The following is a 17,707-nucleotide window of genomic DNA, read 5'->3' as shown; positions in this document are numbered from 1 at the left end:
ATGTTCTTAGACTCAATATAGACAGACATTTATGTTAAAAACAGTTGCAGACACACGCACCCTCTCTCTGAGCATAGTGTAGTTATTCTTGGAAGCTTGCGGCTAGCTCGGCTACATGAGCACTAACCCACAACCTCTGAAGACAAAGGTAAGGACAATAAATTAAATCTCAACCTCACTTTCAGTTAGTTATTCCCACTGTGTGTATTATAGCCTTATGTATGTTGCAATGTAGGAGAACAGAATATGTTCTTTTCTAGCCACAGTGACATAATGAGTACCCGGTATGTTCACTCAGCATGAAGATCATTGGTCTTACTTAAAGAAAGGCAGGCATATTTTTAACACTCCATTTTATTGTCCTGTGCAAAATACAATCACACTTCAAGCCAATATATTGTATTTTAATTACATTAAAACCTTTCCTGCCGAGGGGGGGGAATATTACTTTTTAATGTTGATGTATTGAACATTTGAGTTTGATAAATGAGGTGTGAATATGTGTGATCTTGAAAGTTGCACTGCACAGATGAAGAAGAACAGTTACACGTGATATCCACATGGGGGCAAGCTTTCAGTTCATAACGCTTTTACTCTATTTTCAGCCAATCAGAGATAGCCTAGTTTTCCAGCGGTTTCCATAGGAGCGATATTATGGGCTGTGCGCGTGGCTACTTCCGGTGTGCAGTCGTTCTCCCGAATCCCAACTCATCCGGATTTGTCTTTCTTTGTTTTGATATCCGATTTAATGGACACGGATAAATGAATGCTTTCTCGCAGATTTTCGGGACATCTTGGCCGTTTAATGTGTGTATTTATATTTGTTTTATTTTAGTAATGGCTGTGAATTGGGTTTTTAGAGATGGAGTAGTAGGTGTTTGCATGCTGATCTCCCAGTACTCCAGCTTCCCCATTCCCCAAACATGTTTCCTAGGTAAAATACAGATTTTAAATTGCCCATAGATGTGGTTATGAGTGTGAATGGTTGGTTGTTTATATGTGGTCTGCGTTTAGCACATGAACAAATTCAGCCTGCTTCTCGCCCAAAGTCAGCTGGGATTGACTGCAGCGCGTGAGAATAAGAGGCATTAGAAAATGGATAGATGGAAAAGACTTGGTTGGAATTACTACAAGTACAGCACAAATCTTTTTATTTCTTTTCTTTTTTAATCAACAGTTGAACTCCCTGCATATGCCTGAGTTAAGTCCTTACCATTCCAACATTCTCTGAGAAAATTGAAAATATTTTGAAAAATACCTTAACAATAAAATTCCTGGAACTGCACCTGTTTCAGGTTAGCAACAAAATTCCATTGTTTTTCTTTTCTTTTTTCTTTTTTTTCTTGGACCAGGCACTAACACTAAAATGATCATTTCATCCATTTTCTACAGTATTTGTCTATCGTTAGGATTTCAGCTGACTTTTGGTGGGAAACACCCTGGACCAGTCGCCATCCAATCACTGGGAAAATATAGACAGACAACTGTTCACACAGTGTGGCCATTTTATAGTTTTCAATTAACGTGCACGTTTTTAAAGAGGACAACCCAAAACATTTCTTTACGATATGTCTATGCAGTTCCACCAGTATAAACACGGTATTCTGTTTAAAATTGTGTTTGTGGAACATGAGTTCAGCAACAAAATCCACCTGTTTTTATCCATCATGGCCATTTTGCCACTTGCTGTCAACTTAAAATGTCATCATTATAGTTGCTCAGGTAATTACCATTCATGATTTGGCTCACCTGTTCTCTGAAGCTGAGTCGTGATTGGCCGTTACCTCAGCCCTGAGTAATTGCGATGTTAATTTCAGTCGACAGCAAGTGGCAAAATGGCTGCCCCTGAGATGGCTAAAAACAAGTGGATTTTTTTGCGGATTTTTCATATTCCACAAATGCAACATTAATCAAAATGCTATGTTTAGACTAGTAGGGAAACAACATATCGCAAAGAACATTTTTGGGTTGATTTCCCCTTTCAAATAAAGTTGGGGGAAGCCAAGTTACTGGGTGAAAGTGAAACCCTATGCAAGCATGGAGGGAACACGCGTGAACGCTGATGTGATGAACATAATTCTGCCCACTTTAAAATAGTTTTGTTGAAAATCAATGTATTGACTAAGCAGAGTCCTGCTATCTAAAAAGCAATCAAAAGAAGAAATTTGGCAGCGATAAACAATGTTTTGTGAGCAGTTAATTCCAATGTCATTCAGTGCAGGTTGTTTACTAGATGTTTCCTCAACACAGAGTAATTAAGACTTGTCATTTTAAGGATGATCTTTATAGTACACAAGTGTAAAACACATGTCTTCTATAATCCCTAATCACATCATTTGTATGTTCCTAGATTAAACCAGCGCCATTACTACCAGTACAGACATCATGCCTGGCGAAGACAAGACATCACAACAAACCCGCCAGAGGAAAAAGAACAAAAAGTCCCGCTCCAAAGGAAAGAGCCCTGTTGCAGGTCCCAATGCTGGTCTGGCTGGTAACTTGGATGGAAAACCTGAACTCCCCTTAGCCCCTATCATTCAGCCGCTTCCTAAAAAGCCATCGGAAGTGAGGACCAAAGTAGCAGTAGCCAAAGTTGAAGAGGAGTCATCCCGAGCAATATGTCTGCAGGTTCTTTTTCCGTACCTGCTGGCTGGAATGGGAATGGTGATGGCTGGAATGGTGCTGGATAATGTACAGGTGAGTTTAATCAAAAGGAGGATATCAGTTGAGCAGGTGCTGTTGTTTATTACAAACCTGGACGATAGCCAAGCGAAGTATAGTTCTGAAAGTAGAAAGTCTTAGCAGATGTTTGTGCTATTTGAGTGTTTGGTCTTTATGACATACTGTTGTCTTTTTGTCAGCCATCTTTGTGTCATTTTGAATGTGCGAGGTACAATTCACCCTTCAACTCTTCCAAGGGGTTCAGTTTACTATCAGACGTGTTGCTGGATGCTTTGTGATGAGCTGATAGATGGCCCATTCCTCTTTTTCCCTCTCTGATTAACACATTTGATCCGCATTAGCTCACATCTTTTGCACCAAATGCTCATCAGTGTCCCAGCTGCGACTGCTGATGGGTTTGGCTGAATATGTCCTCAGGGGGATTGAAAAGGACACAGAGTGTCTGAATGGGAAGGACATGAAGACAAAAACACTCCGGATGTAGTTGTTTTCTTAAGTCCGAAACTTTTTTGTTTCACGCCAAGGCACACCAGTGTTTTTTTGTGCAGTTGCATTGACATTATGATAATAAGAAAAAATACCACAGTATATATTCCTACCTAGGGACCTTAAATCACAAAAGTCTTTATGCCCAAATTGACACACTAAAAACAATAACATCAGCAAAATATGTATTTCTAACCAAATTTTTTCAACAACATTTTTTTATGCCATCATTGAGGTATCCTTTGTGTGGATACATAGAATGATAAGGAAATATTACAGTGTTTATTATTGTGCCATGTATAATAATCCCGCTGGCGCAAGCAGTAAAAAACAAACAAACAACATAATTAATTAATGATCCCCTCAAAATGTTGATTTTTGTGTAATTTATAGTGTTTTGTAAAGTGTAACGAAATCTATGATCCCAACACAGTTTAATATCATTTCAAACTCATTTTACAACATGACCCTTAGGTCAATTTCGGTCTCAGAAGGAAAAAGTACATCGGAGTTGAGAGATGGACAGATACTCTGTCAAGGGGGAGGGGAGCGAGCACAAGGCACTTGTTGAAATGTTGGATCAAAAAAAGACCACAACTACTAATAAAAATAGTAAGTATTAATGATATTTCTACTAGATATTATTTTCATCTTGACACACACTTGAATTGTTACTAGGATTATTTTCCCTATGACAAAGGCCATAGTGATTGACATCTTGACCACTTTTTATATTGTAATAGAGTCTGATCTATGTTGGCCTCTTAGCTAAAAACTATATCAGTCTAAAATTGCGGGATACAAGGGCCACCGCTCACTGAGCAATGCGGTGGAACTCCACTCAACACTCGCGCAGTGTGTGGAGTTCTGCCACAAAATTTCATGAGTAGCCGAGTCTTGCCCACTGGTGTTGTGGCAATTCAAAATTTGCAGGTGCGCAATGTGGCGACGTCGCAAATTATAGCCATTTAAAATATATGGAAGCTAAGTGAGCAAGACACAACTACTGCACAACTACTCGCCTCCAAGCCACACAAATACAGTATACAATACAGTATACATATTGTGTTTTATGTCAATACTTAACCATATTTATTAGGGGTGTGCCCAAAAAATTGATTCTCATAAGAATCGCGATTCTCATTTAGTATGATTCAGAATCGATTTTAAATGTCCCAAAATCGATTTTATTTAAATTATTTTATACTGTCTTGCCTTTGTCTGTGTGTGCCTTTTATTAGGAGCGCTGTTCATGTTGTACCCGGTTTGGCCACTGAGGGGCAGTGTGGTTCCACGCGGTCTAATACACTGTTAAGTTGTAGCCACATTAGAGAGTAGAAGGAAAAAGTCACGATCAAGTTATTCCAATAAAAGTTTGTTTTTTTCAGCGTGGAGCCGTTCTTTTGAGTGATAAAAGTGCCGCGAGTAGCGCGCTAATCAGCATTAGTGAGTCAGACTGGAGTAGATCACTCCAATTCCTTGCACATCTATAGATTGAAGCAAAAATCATTGTCAATCAAATCATTTTGAATAAAAAATCGTTCTTCATCGAAAATCTATTCTGAATCGAATCGCAGACCCAAATATCTGAATCGAATCAAATCGTGAGACATTCAAAGATTCCCACCCCTAATATTTATAATTATAGCCTACCTGTGGATGAAGTAAATGGTACTTCATTTATATAGCGCTTTTCCACCTTACGAGGCCCTCAAAGTGCTTTACATGCGACTACTCATTCACCGACTGATGAAGCAGCATCAGGAGCAACTGGGGGTTTCAGTATCTTGCTCAAAGGCACTTCGACGTGGGGTCGAACCCACAACCTCTGGTTTGGGGGAGACGACCACTCTACCACTGAGCCACGAGCTTTGTGTGTACCGCACTGATTACATTCAAATGAATGGAAGCGAGCCCCACCTTCAATATATCCCCATTTTTTGTCTTTATTCTCGCCCATGTTCTCTTTCTTTAACAACCTGCATTTTCCTTGACTGACACTCAATCTTTTTTTATGGATTAAACAAAGTGGTACTGTATAACATATTGTATGAGGAGTCCCAGAACACGATACAGGCTGGCATAGTTCACATCGTAATGGTAAATCGCCCAATGTGCAGCGGTGAGTGGCCAACTGTTTTGCCATGGTGGGGCCCAAGTCAGATTGATAGTGTATTGGTACCCGTTTGTGCTTTTACCACAATTATCAATGAACCAACCACTGATGCTCTCTATTGCCAAGCATATTCGTCAGGTTTGCGTTCTGGCATCATAAAGAGAGCCATACAAATCATGCAAGTTAAAACTAGGCCTTTTCTGGTGGCTCATTTTAGGAGAAGCTGAAAGAGGAGAAAATATTAGTGTTAGAATGTGCCGGTAAGCTTGTCATTTCCTTCCTGGATGAGTATGACGTGCGATGGAGACGGCCCCTCCTCCTTCGGTGTTTCGTCACAGCAGAGTGGAAGGGAGCAGAGCAGAGCAACACTACCCTGATGCTGTACAGCAGAGAAGGAGCACCAGACGCCAACTGCGATCTTATTACAGCATCTTTTGGATTACTTATCGACAGCACCGACCTGTTTTGTTTTTTTGATAGCGAGGCACCTGATGGCCAGCAGAAGGGACACTGCTCGGTCCAGACTCCATCAGACTGATCGGACTTGTGACAATATCATTTTTGGCAGTGTAGTGGCTGTGGTTCTGCTCAGAAGATCAAGGTTACTTCTGATTGGATCAAAATGAGGACTAAATACAACGAAGACTGTGTGGAATTCAGTATTTTTTTTTTTTGCCATTTCAACCTGTGTTTTCAATTGAATAACTTTTCACCCTAAACGACTGATTAAAGCCAAAGAAAGACTTACTTATTTTACTCGCCACTTAAATCTAGTGGTCAAAGTTCTGACAGCCAATCTAAAACTGTCATAGTAACAAACTAAATATGTTGTAATGTAATCGAAATGGATATTAACTTTCTTGTGTCATTTAGATGTAACGGTATTTTTTTTTTTATATCGCAACGTATCCTTTAACAACTTTTTCAACACTTTTGAATGAAACCTAATTATTGTAATGTTTCATCCCACAAAGTTAGCATTACAAGTTATACATATAGCTAGCCCTCATACCAACATCGTAACTGAGTTTAGTGTTATACTTTACCTTAAGCTTAAATATCACGATGCAGGTTGTATGATTTAACCTACGCACATATTTGGTTTATGTCTTGAATGAGACTTCAAAATTAAAACGTCTCACTCTCCACTTAAATTGACCTCAAACTTAATGTACCAAAATGGACTAAATGCATTTCATGCTTTTAGGTTAGACTTGTTGCTTGTATTTGTCAACCAAATACCCAGCCCATTCATTAGGAGACCTTGAATTGACTTTTTCTTTTTTGTTGCCTTAATTGATGATTGATTTTGTGTAAGCTTTTCCTGGAGTCAAGGTACAGGCTGTTGCTGATTCTGGACTTTTCATAACGTAGTTCTTTATGAAGGAACCACAAGATCTCTGACGCTGATACGTTATCCCTTTGGAGCCCAAATTCTACATTCTTTTTCTCTAATTTCTTTCTCGCCTCTAGTGCCTCAACTCCCAACTTTACATTTCCTCGGATAGCACGACTACATTCAACTTAGATAACCCCTTCACACAAGATGGCGGTGACTCATCTGGAGCTGGAGCTTTGCTACCAGGGGAATAAGTTACGTGGTGTGACGTGGAAGCTCACACACTCGGAACACGGTTTTCTACCTGAGCGCTCTTGGCTCATTGCGCTGCAGGTCTTGGTGCCGTTCCTGGTGTCAGGACTCGGACTGGTCTTCGCAGGGGTCGTCATGGATCTGATACAAGTATGCAAATCTGTATGATAAAGTATAGTTGGTTTTAGACGCAGAAAACAATGTGGCTGGATAAAGGAACATGTAGCACCACTCGTGAACAGCTAAAGTGTTAATCTACTAATTAGATGACGTTTCAGTCATAAATGGCAAAAATATATATATATATATATTTTGGCTCAAAATATGCCAATAAAATTATCTTCATGAATGCAGAGTCAGTAGGTTTTACTTGGATGTGTTCCAGATTGGCAGTCAGTTCAATGAAATGATGGAAGAATGCCAACAGCACAGTTGGGGAATACTTTGCAGTGCTGCATCAGATCCCAAAAAGTTTCTGAGTTTGAATCTGTAAGTTTGCATTGTTCATCTCGTGCAAGTGTTAGATTAAAGACTTGATAGAGTTTACGGTGTTTCTACCGTGCCATTCACCAATCGAGTCAGCCGGGATAGACTGCAGGTTACCTGTGACCCTGAACTTGAATGGGTGGAATCTAATTGAATATGTTCATACAGCATTCTTTTAAATCCCATCGGATCAAGTTGTACATTTTTGTGCTTAGCATGTGAGATCTTTTGGGGTTATGTAGGGTCAGCGTGATCTCAATTACATCAAAATGAAGTGCCACACATGGCAAGCCTATAGGTGGCAAAATAGGGCACTATGCCATGACCAGGTTTTGCAGACTGCGGGAAAGGCCATGGTTTAGAGATCTGTGGTGTTTGCAAAAAAAAAAAAAAAAGAGTAAAAGAAAGAATCATTTCTTTCTTTTTTATTCTTCTTGTTTTGTATATTTGTTGTTATTTTGGTACACACTGTTTTATGTCTTAGCTGGTTGAGGTTTGTTGATATATTGTTTAAGAGGCAAAATTGTTCAACTTTTTTGAGACGTTTTTGACTAATTGCTGATAAATTATATAATATATAGATATAAGCAATTGTTGGAAATTAGGGATAGTCATCAATGAATTAGGAACAAACGCCATTGACTTTGGAAGTGATTGAGTTATAGTTTAGGGAGATTAAATACATCCATACTGATTTTTGCTCCTCAAAACAACATTATTTCATTTAATATGACACCGATATTGAAATTTAGTAGATTTTCAGAATTTTTGAGAGATTTTCCAATCCTGTTAAAAATGATGAGTAAAACAAGGAAACTGTCCTTCCCAACCCTAATGTAAATACACTTTTAGAGGCTTTGCCTTTGCAGAAGACCTTTTTTATCTCATGGAAACAAACTAATTATGTACTAATCACTTTGTCCTTAAACATCCATCGAACCATCCAATAGCTGGCAAAGTCTGCCAAATGCGCCAGATACCGTTTTTCTGCGAGGTGTCTGGAGTAACAACACCCGAGTTTAATCATCGGCTCCTCGCCTGACACATCAGCATCAGCAGCAGGAGCCGTATTGCTGCAGAAATGGGCCGTCTCCCAAGATAACCTCGCAGTCACAGTATGACAGTAGTCGCCTGAGTCCACTAGTCACCGTCTTTTGTGTGATGTGTCAAGCTTCGTTCCTCTATGATGATAATAAGCAATATACTGTTAAATCTGCTTCCATGAAAATAGCAGAAATGTTCAGGAAATGGTGTGTGTCTACTTTTCCATGTCACTGCACACCTTTCATTGGCTCTTCCCTCCGTGCCTTTTCTCTGTATCGTTTCTCTCTTGGCAGCTGTGCCGTTCTATGTGCATCTATTTAAAGACCCGAACCCCATGAACCTGCCAAGTAGACTTGCAGTCAGAAAAAAACAAATTAACTCTAAACTGTACATCCTGCGTACCCATTGAACCTGTGTTGTCAAGTCAAGTCATTTTTATTTATGTAGCGCTGTGTTGTGGCAAAAGACGTGGAAGCAGGGAAAATAGACTAGTAAGTTATATATGGGATGCACCTATTTAACTCATTCACTGCCATTGACGGCTATTGACATTAAAATTTCATTTGAACTATTTCTATTAGTTTAACATTTTTTTTCCACTTTTCTTAACAAGAGTATGAAAACCTAGAAAAAAAAAGATTGTACATTTAGAACAGATATAAAATGTATGATAAATCGTGAGTTAACTATTGATGTCATGCGATTATTTAAAATAAAATAAAATTATCGCCTGACGTGATTTTAAAAAAAGAAGAAAAAATTATAAAAACATTAGGAGAGTCAGGCGATTTAATTTTTCAATCATAATTAATTGCATGACTTCACAAGTTAACTCACGAGTTAAATGTACAATTAAAAAAAAATCTAGGTTTTCATACTCTTGTTAACAAAAGTGGGGGGAAAAAATGTTAAACTAATAGAAATAGTTCAAATGAATATTTGACGTGTGTAACCGTCAATGGTAGTGAATGAGTTAAGGGACAGAAAGCAGTGTTTCCCACAGATTAGAAATGTACTTGGGTGGGTGGACTCCGGCGGGAGAGGAGTGGGGGTGTTCTCAGTCCTGTTACTACGTCTCCTCGAGCCTCACGATCCACAAGTGAGTGACAGCAAACTAACGTTACATGCGGTATATCCGGTCACGACATCTTTTTTTTTTCTTTTTAAATATATTTTTAATAGATTTTCTTGAAAACTTATTAGTAAGTATTAATATGGTGTTGGAAACACTGGAAGGTTCATACTAGAGTACATCTGTAGTGATGAATATATGCTCTTCAATAAATTAAAATTTCTATTTTTGAAATGAGGAATTCCATATTATTTGTTCATTCAACCCTTCCCAATGTTTATTTTCTTGTGTGTGTTTCAGCACTGGGATGTGTTTAAGGTCATCACAGAGGTGTTTATCCTTGTACCTGCGCTGGTTGGGCTCAAAGGAAACCTGGAGATGACCCTGGCTGCTCGCCTCTCCACTGCAGTAAGATAAAAAATATTTAGCGCTCATGCCATGTTTCCTAATGTGTCTGCATCCTAACAACCTCAATTGCACTATGGTTTGTTCCCCAGAGAAATTTAGAAATGAGCTGATGGGTAGCCAATCAATAAAAACACAGATATCTGCAAGGCCAAACAATTCCAATTTTCATCTGATTTGGTTGTCTGATTTGGATAGGATATTTGAAATTCATCAGTAAGATTCATTATTGATCAATCCACACCGTAATGTTATGAACTTAACTTGCGGTTTGTACCATGTGCTATACAAGAGCTTCATAGTGTAACTATTACAGTTATATCAAATCAATCAGGAAAGCAAGGCCTTCATAAAAAACAACCGTTTTGACTGTATTTTACCCTTTAAGTATTAATTGTAATGCAATTATGAAATTCTGTCCATCACATCAGGCCAACACAGGACAAATGGATGACCCGAATAAGCAATGGACCATGGTGTGTTGCAATCTTGCACTAATACAGGTAAGGTATGCCTTGGTTGGTTGGTTGGTTGGTTGGTTGGGGATAGTGAGTAGTTTTTGCAAGTTCAAGTTTGACACTTGTAGAAAACAATAACACCATTTGACACACAAACCGTATTTTTTTTTTAGCTAAAAGTCGCTCCGAGTCCTTGTTGATGATTTAAAATGGCCTACCTTAACAAGAATCCCGAGTTACATTGTGGCCAAAGGTAGTATTCTGGGCGGTTATTGTACGTTTTGGTGCTGTAAATCCGTGTTGTGGTTTAAGTAAGCAGCATGCTAAACAAGGTTGCCATGATGACTACACTTCTTCCGTTTCTATTTTTTTTTTCAACTTTCTTTTAGTATTTCTACCTCTTCTTCCATTTCGTCTTCTGTCTTGTCAGTTGGCGAATAGTTTTGGTGCACTACCACCAGTGGAGAGCAGGTGGCAGTAAAGCACAGACAAGTCAACACAAGCATCAGGGAAAGGGGGGATTTTAGATGAACTAATTTTAGGTTCAAGTTGCACCTGAGTATAAGTCATAGAACCAGCCAAACTGTAAAGAAGAAAAAAGTGACTCATAGTCTGAAAAACACATTATTATTTAAACCCACAGTTTGTTCTTATACAGATATAGTTTTCTATATCTTTAGTGTTTAGGGGCTAATAGCCGCAATGTGTAACTGTTAAATTGATTTTATTTTATCAAAAAATGTCTGTATTATGATCAAGTGATTGTGCACTCTCCACAGGTTCAAGCTACTGTAGTGGGCTTCCTTGCGGCTGTTGCGGCTGTGTGTTTAGGAGCCATTTCCAGAGGGGGTGTCGAACTTAACCAGGCAGCCGTTCTGTGTGCTAGTAGCATCGTCACTGCATTTGTGGCTGCTCTTTCTTTAGGTCAGTGACCCGGGACCCGCTCTTTTGTTCTGCGTGATATTTTTGCCAACCATATTCCAGCAAACCGGCAAAAATGGATCTATCTTTTAACATGGTTTATGACTCATCCTAATCCAGAATTTACCAATAAATATTTGCTGCACTAAAGAAGACTTAAAACGATCCAAGGTGTTCACAAAGTCAGTCTGAATCTTTTCTTAATGATGCAAGTGGGCAGAAATTGTGACATTTAAAAAAGGCAATTGTAAATGTGTTGGTCATAAAGATAAACAGGGACCATCTTTGGATGTCCATATTTCTCACCAAGAAGTAATCTGAATGACGGTAATCTTTCATGTTTAGTAGCGTTTGTATTTACCCTGTGTCTCATTTCTTCCCCCTCACAGGATTATTGATGATTGGAGTGATCATCGGGTCCAGGAAGGTTGGAATCAATCCGGATAATGTGGCCACCCCTATAGCTGCCAGTTTGGGTGATTTGATCACCCTATCCCTGCTGGCTGGCGTCAGCAGCACCCTTTACCAACACATAGGTGAGTAAATACAGCCGGCCAACTATGGTGTGTGTATCCCCACGCAGCGAAATTGCCAGTGTTAGGTTAACACCAAGAGTGTTAAATCTAACCAACCCTGCTGGAATGTTGAAAATAAATGGTTGTGTGAAATGCAGAAAGACTATAAAAATGATTTCACTGTCAGTAAGAAGTCAGTTGAGGAGAATACGCTGACCATTGTGAAGTGTTGGCATTTCTTGGATCGCTGCCAGCACTGTACTATTGATTTTGTGGCTTATTATAATTTGGGTATTTAGCAGATGTCTTTGGTTCACAGATACATGGTACCTCTCCCCGTTGGTGTGCGTGGTCTTCCTGGCTCTAATCCCACTCTGGGTTGTGGTGGCCCGGCAGAACCCTCAGAGTAGGGAAGTTCTCTATTCAGGGTGGCAGCCTGTTTTAGTTGCCATGTGTATAAGCAGGTATAGAGAAGCACATAACATTTCATGTTCATTCATTCTACATGTTTTTCAAATCCCTCCTCTGAAACTAGATTTTTGATTGTAATGGCCTTATTCCGACATTCTGTCTCTTTCCAGCCTTGGAGGTGTGATACTGGACAAGACGGTCAGTAATCCCAGTTTTGAGGGGATGGCTGTTTTTACACCAGTTATCAATGGTAAAATAAATCACAAGAATAACTAAAACACTTATGACCATTTTATGCTTTTTTTTGTGTGCGTGTGGGATTGTTTAACATTTTTGCCAAATTTGTAAGCCATGAATACAGAGTTAACAAAACAAAACCGTAAGAAAAAAAAAGTACAATAGTAATTAATTTAAGCAAAGAAGTACCGTAATAGTATACTGCGCATTGATTTTCTGATCTACATGCGTTCATTTGGCTCCTTCACCTTCTGCTTGTTATTAGTAGTGATGTACAATAGTATTTTCAAGTGTACTCATTGTCTATCAATCTTGACTGGTTTAGGAGTTGGTGGCAATTTAGTAGCCATCCAGGCCAGCAGACTGTCGACCTACCTCCACCTCTGGAGCATCCCAGGAGTGTTGCCATACAAGATGAGGCAGCATTGGCCCAATCCCTACATGACGTTCTTCTCCTCAGGTAACGCCATCAAAATATCACGGCATGCCTGTAGTGGCCGTTTGGAAGCAGTTGGCTTGTTCATTCTAAAGATAGCAGCAATGCCTGAAATTTTGAGTAGTATTTTAGCGCCTTTACAGTTTTAAGAGCTTTTTTGTTCTTTTCTAACTATAGCTTTTTGATTCACTGTCACCACTCTCCTGTATACCAATTTTATCTGCAGTACGCAGTTGTGTTCAGGGGAAAGGGTATGAAAATATGTATATATATTGGATGAGGTTGAGCAGGAGGTTATTACTTAAAAATAAAAAGATGAGTTCAGTGTCTCGGTCAAACCTTAGTTAACGTCCTAATTCAAGCGAGAATAAATACAAAAGAGTAACCATTACCATATGGCCCTTCTCATACTTTAGACCAGGCATGTCAAACTCATTTTTGTCTTGAGCCACATCGTATGTCGTAATTCTTTCAAATCCCACAGGTTTGAACTCCAAATCAGCACGAGTGCTGCTGATGCTGGTCATGCCCGGTCACCTGGTCTTCCTCTACGCCGTCTCTCTCTTGCAGGGAGATGAGGTGGCAATCACGTTAGCCTTTGCTGCTTGCTACCTGTGTGCTGCTCTGCTGCAGGTACATTCACACAACATCGTATTCACGGCACACACTGTGGAAATACTCGATATCAGAGAGGCAACAATTGCATGGTGGTTTCTCTGTCTTGCCAACTGTAGCCAAGAAGTTTTCTGGGTTTGAATGTCAGCTCGGCTTTTCGGTGGCGTGGTGTTTTCATTAGGGGTGTGCCCAAAAAATCTATTCTCATAAGAATCGCGATTCTCATTTAGTGTGATTCAGAATCGATTTTAAATGTCCCAAAATCGATTTTATTTCAATTATTTTATACTGTCTTGCCCTTGTTTGTGTGTGCCTTTATTGAGAGCACTGTTCATGTTGTACACGATTTGGCCGCTTAGAGGCAGTGTGGTTCCGCTCGTTCTGATACACTGTTAAGTTGTAGCCACATAGAAGCAAAAAGTCATGATCAAGTTATTCCAATAAGAGTTTGTTTTTTTTGCAATGTAGGATGTTAAGATGCTTCTCTGTATACATTCCTGAAGCGTTTTGTATGAATAGTCGTTCTTTTGAGTGATGAAAGTGCCACGAGTAGCACTCTAATTAGCATTAGCAAGTCAGACTGTAGTAGATCATGACAATTCTTTGCATATCTATAAATTGAAGCAGAAATTATTGTCAATCAAATAATTGTTTTATCTAAAATCGTTCAGAATGGATAATCTATTCTGAATCGAATTGCAGACCCAAAAATCGGAATCAAATCGTGAGACAGTCAAAGAATCCCAGCCCTAGCTTTCATGTTATGACGTGCACGTTGGATTAATTGAAAACTCGGAATTTCCCATGGACGTGAATGGTTGTTTGTGAATATTTATGTAATGTTTTATTCATTTGTTGGTGTTGGGTAGAGTACAATGAATACAAAATATGCTACATTTCAAATTCATAATGTTTTTTTCCTGTTTACAATATCTGGTGGCCTCTTCAATCAGCAAACTAGTTTGGTATTACACCCTCTGCTGGTTGATTCAAAGTATTGAAACCATCTACACCTCATTGAGCCTTGTCAGCCCCATTTTTTGTTTTGTTTTTCACAGAAATCACACTAAATTGCAGTCACTGGAAATCCTAAATTTATTCGCATTTCCCTTCAATGCAAAGTAGCGTATTACCACAACTGTGTCCGCTTTCACACAGAATTCCACACTCAGATAAAATCAGTTTGGTTCTGTCAAATTTTCATTGGTAAAAGAAAAGTGACTAAAAATCAAACTTCTTATTTTTCTTTTCGGCTGTATGCAATACTTGTTGAATTCGTGCCCCCGGTTCTGACTTTTGAATCCACATTTCTGTGCTTTATTTGCTCCAGGTGTCTATCTTACTTTATGCGGCCGACCTGATTGTTCGTATGATGTGGCGCCGTTCACTGGACCCTGACAACTTCTCCATCCCGTACCTGACAGCCCTGGGAGACCTGCTGGGCACCGGCTTTCTGGCCCTGTGCTACCGTGTGTCGTTAGTTCACAGTGAGCAGCTGTGAATCGACTGTCCTTTTTCTTTCCTACTGTTACTTTCCATATAGCGGTAAACTTATGGACAATACAATAAGGAATATGTTTCGGATCCAAACATATGAAAATGCTACATGGATGTCAACTGTGCAGCATTTGCATCTTTTTAGTGCTGTAAATAATATTTATTGACAGCACATCTATCAATGACGGAAATGGGGCGTCCCTGTATTTCAAAGTGCAGAGTGACATGCTTTCCCTTGCATTCGCAATCATTCGTCCTCCACTCTACCTTTGTTTTGACGAGAGAAATGAGTTGGGGATGATTCTGCTCAATACCTCTGCTGAGTTCCGTGCGTGTGACCACATGACAGCACATCAACTATGAGTACGACTGCATCAACCTGGTACATAAAAACATTTGTTTGGAACTCACTAGGCAGGACATTACTGCTCGAGACCATGTCGCCAGCTCCAATCCTTTTTTAATGCTATTTATATTTGAGAAAATTTAAAAAGAAGGGATTTGTGATGTTTTATTGCCGGCCCTCTTCTTAATGTTTGTTGCATGGTTTGTTCACTAGAGAGCACCGTGACTCCCCTGTTGGCGCCACGTTGAACATAGGTAGCCGTGGAGTCAATCATAAACCAATCAAGTTGTTGAATTAGCATTCATTTGTCAAGCAGCAAAATCGAATCCAGCAAGTAAGAACTAGTTAGTGGATGGGGGCTTTAAGGATGGAAGATAAATATATACAGCACACTCACATTACTCACAAGTCTCTAGATTGTACATACGCAGAATATAAAAAAATAAAATAAAATATCTTATTTTCTTCCCAGAAATTCATCTTAAAGGTTTTAATATCCACGTAAATCTAGACCGTCATTCTCACATAATGTTTGTTTGTCGAGACCACGTTGTTGTGTGTATGGAGAAAAAAAAATGAATAAATGAAATAAGGAGAGTGATAAAAAGATCAGACTCAAAGTTTAAAATATAATAATAATAAATTGTTTTGTCTAGGTTCTAATTAACCACCCAGTAATGTAATTGTATTAAACAAACACATGACAAAAATGTACACACCTTGCTTTTTGTTCACCCGCTTAGCCCATCTTCTGCCAGATAATCCCAATCTGTTTTTTGTTTTTTTTAACCTACTTCAAGCAAATAATGCAGATACTTTTAATAAATCAAATGCACATTGTTATCATAATACCAAAAGGAACTTTGACTAGTAGAGCACAGAATCAAACACACAAAATCACTTCAAAAATATTCAAAGCTATGAAAAAAATAAGATATCATCTTCAAGTGCTTTGGGATCATACTTTGTGGTATGTTTTTCACAATGTCCGTCTTCTGTCAAGTAACCGCTGTATGCTGTCAACAACAAGAGGCCAAGTGCAAAACACCCCCATGACGCATGACTGCGTACTGTACTTGCACTTTTGAATGCCGTCTACCAATCTGCAACCATGTGAATGTCAAATAACATATTTCCTCAAATAGTGGCCTCCTCTATGAAGACCTGTATACCATCATCATCTATTTTCTGTATACGTGATATTGAATATAGTACATTATTGAATAATTCATTATTTAAGTATATCTAGTGGTGAAAATATATTACAAAATGTGTTCATGCAAGGCAGCAAGGCCCTCCTCTAATAAATGTGTTACCTCTACTGAACATCTGCCACTATTTGAGAAAATACTCTCGTTCCTTTGTTCTTTCTTTGACGGTGTATACATGTTGTACTACTGTAACCGCTACTGTAACCACGTGAACACACCCACATGTATGGCACACGTATGGCATCAAGGGCCTTTTGTTACAAAATGTATATGGTACATTGTCATCTCAGCTTGCACATCTGTCTTATGTGCTCACACAAAAAAAAAAAAGTGTGTTATCAAAATGTGATGTGTTTGGCAAATTTATACGTGTGAGCTTTTGTCTTTATATTTGAATAAAAACAAACTGTGTGATGAAAGTCGCTGGTCCGTACCGGCAATTTTACAGTCACTGGCAGTGCAATTCGACATGATATGCAAAGACGTCTACCGCTTTTGCACAACCTTATAAGGTATTGACTATGCCATCATAATCATATACCTTCATGATTTGTATTTCGAATCGAGGTATGCATCCAGGGTCACCCATGAGATATGCATTATGTTAATCATCTTGTGTTAACTATCCGGTTTGCTTTAGGTCACTACGGTATAGTGTAGTGTCGCTTTTGGTCATGCTAAATTGATGTTGTTTTTCTCTCTCACAGGCTGGGAAAACATTCATACTTTTACTGCAGCCCTGACCAAAAGTGTCTCTTCTGCACAGTCACTTCCTGTTTTGTTTTTGTTTTTAGCCAGCTGGTCTAGTGCCCTCACAAACACTTGTCATGTCTTTTACGTTGCATTTTATTGAAGCTAAGGAGTTCATTTGCAACATGAGTGCACATAAACAAAATAACCATAGTGACCGATAAACAGACAAACATGCCTTAGGTGTTACTGCAACTCGTACATGAATATTAAAAATCTAAAGATTGCTACAAATTTTAAGACTCGAGTTATAAAATTGAATGCTGAAAACAGTTTGTCAAATGAGGAGCACATTAAGCGTAACCATAGAAATCTTACTTGCATTAGTACTGTGTGTGCTTAATGTAAGTATATGTACACTATGTATGAATTATAAGCACAGGTTTAGATGCTTGCTCAGTGGTGACACTAGCACAAAGAAGCATTGT

The 17,707-nt window shown here is 38.9% G+C and overlaps 1 protein-coding gene across 4 annotated transcripts; it reads left to right on the top strand.

The window, feature by feature from the left end:
- Positions 1-659: 659 nt before the first annotated feature.
- On the top strand, positions 660-16,948 carry LOC144034520 (solute carrier family 41 member 1). 4 transcript variants are annotated; one of them, XM_077543339.1, is made up of 11 exons: positions 660-807; positions 2,351-2,697; positions 9,778-9,885; positions 10,314-10,385; positions 11,120-11,264; positions 11,651-11,797; positions 12,096-12,240; positions 12,358-12,437; positions 12,750-12,884; positions 13,345-13,493; positions 14,806-16,948. In XM_077543339.1, the coding sequence occupies exons 2-11, from the start codon at positions 2,386-2,388 to the stop codon at positions 14,974-14,976; spliced, it is 1,464 nt and encodes a 487-aa protein (XP_077399465.1). In that variant the 5' UTR covers positions 660-807; positions 2,351-2,385; the 3' UTR covers positions 14,977-16,948. The 4 variants fall into 4 exon arrangements, with proteins under 4 accessions (XP_077399465.1, XP_077399473.1, XP_077399481.1 ...); XM_077543347.1 differs by having other exon boundaries at positions 797-934; XM_077543355.1 differs by lacking the exon at positions 660-807 and adding an exon at positions 1,874-2,251.
- Positions 16,949-17,707: the final 759 nt, after the last annotated feature.

The sequence above is a fragment of the Vanacampus margaritifer genome, chromosome 1, assembly GCF_051991255.1.
Source record: "Vanacampus margaritifer isolate UIUO_Vmar chromosome 1, RoL_Vmar_1.0, whole genome shotgun sequence".
Taxonomy (NCBI): Eukaryota; Metazoa; Chordata; class Actinopteri; order Syngnathiformes; family Syngnathidae; genus Vanacampus; species Vanacampus margaritifer.
Note: the sequence above shows the minus strand (reverse complement) of the source record. Positions and strands in the feature narration are given on the sequence as shown.

Coding starts and splice junctions, on each gene's coding strand:
- LOC144034520 (XM_077543339.1), top strand. CDS start 2,386: ATGCCTGGCGAAGACAAGACATCACAACAAACCCGCCAGAGGAAAAAG. Junction 2,698..9,777: donor TGGTGCTGGATAATGTACAG/GTGAGTTTAATC, acceptor TGTGTGTTTCAG/CACTGGGATGTGTTTAAGGT. Junction 12,885..13,344: donor CATGACGTTCTTCTCCTCAG/GTAACGCCATCA, acceptor CAAATCCCACAG/GTTTGAACTCCAAATCAGCA.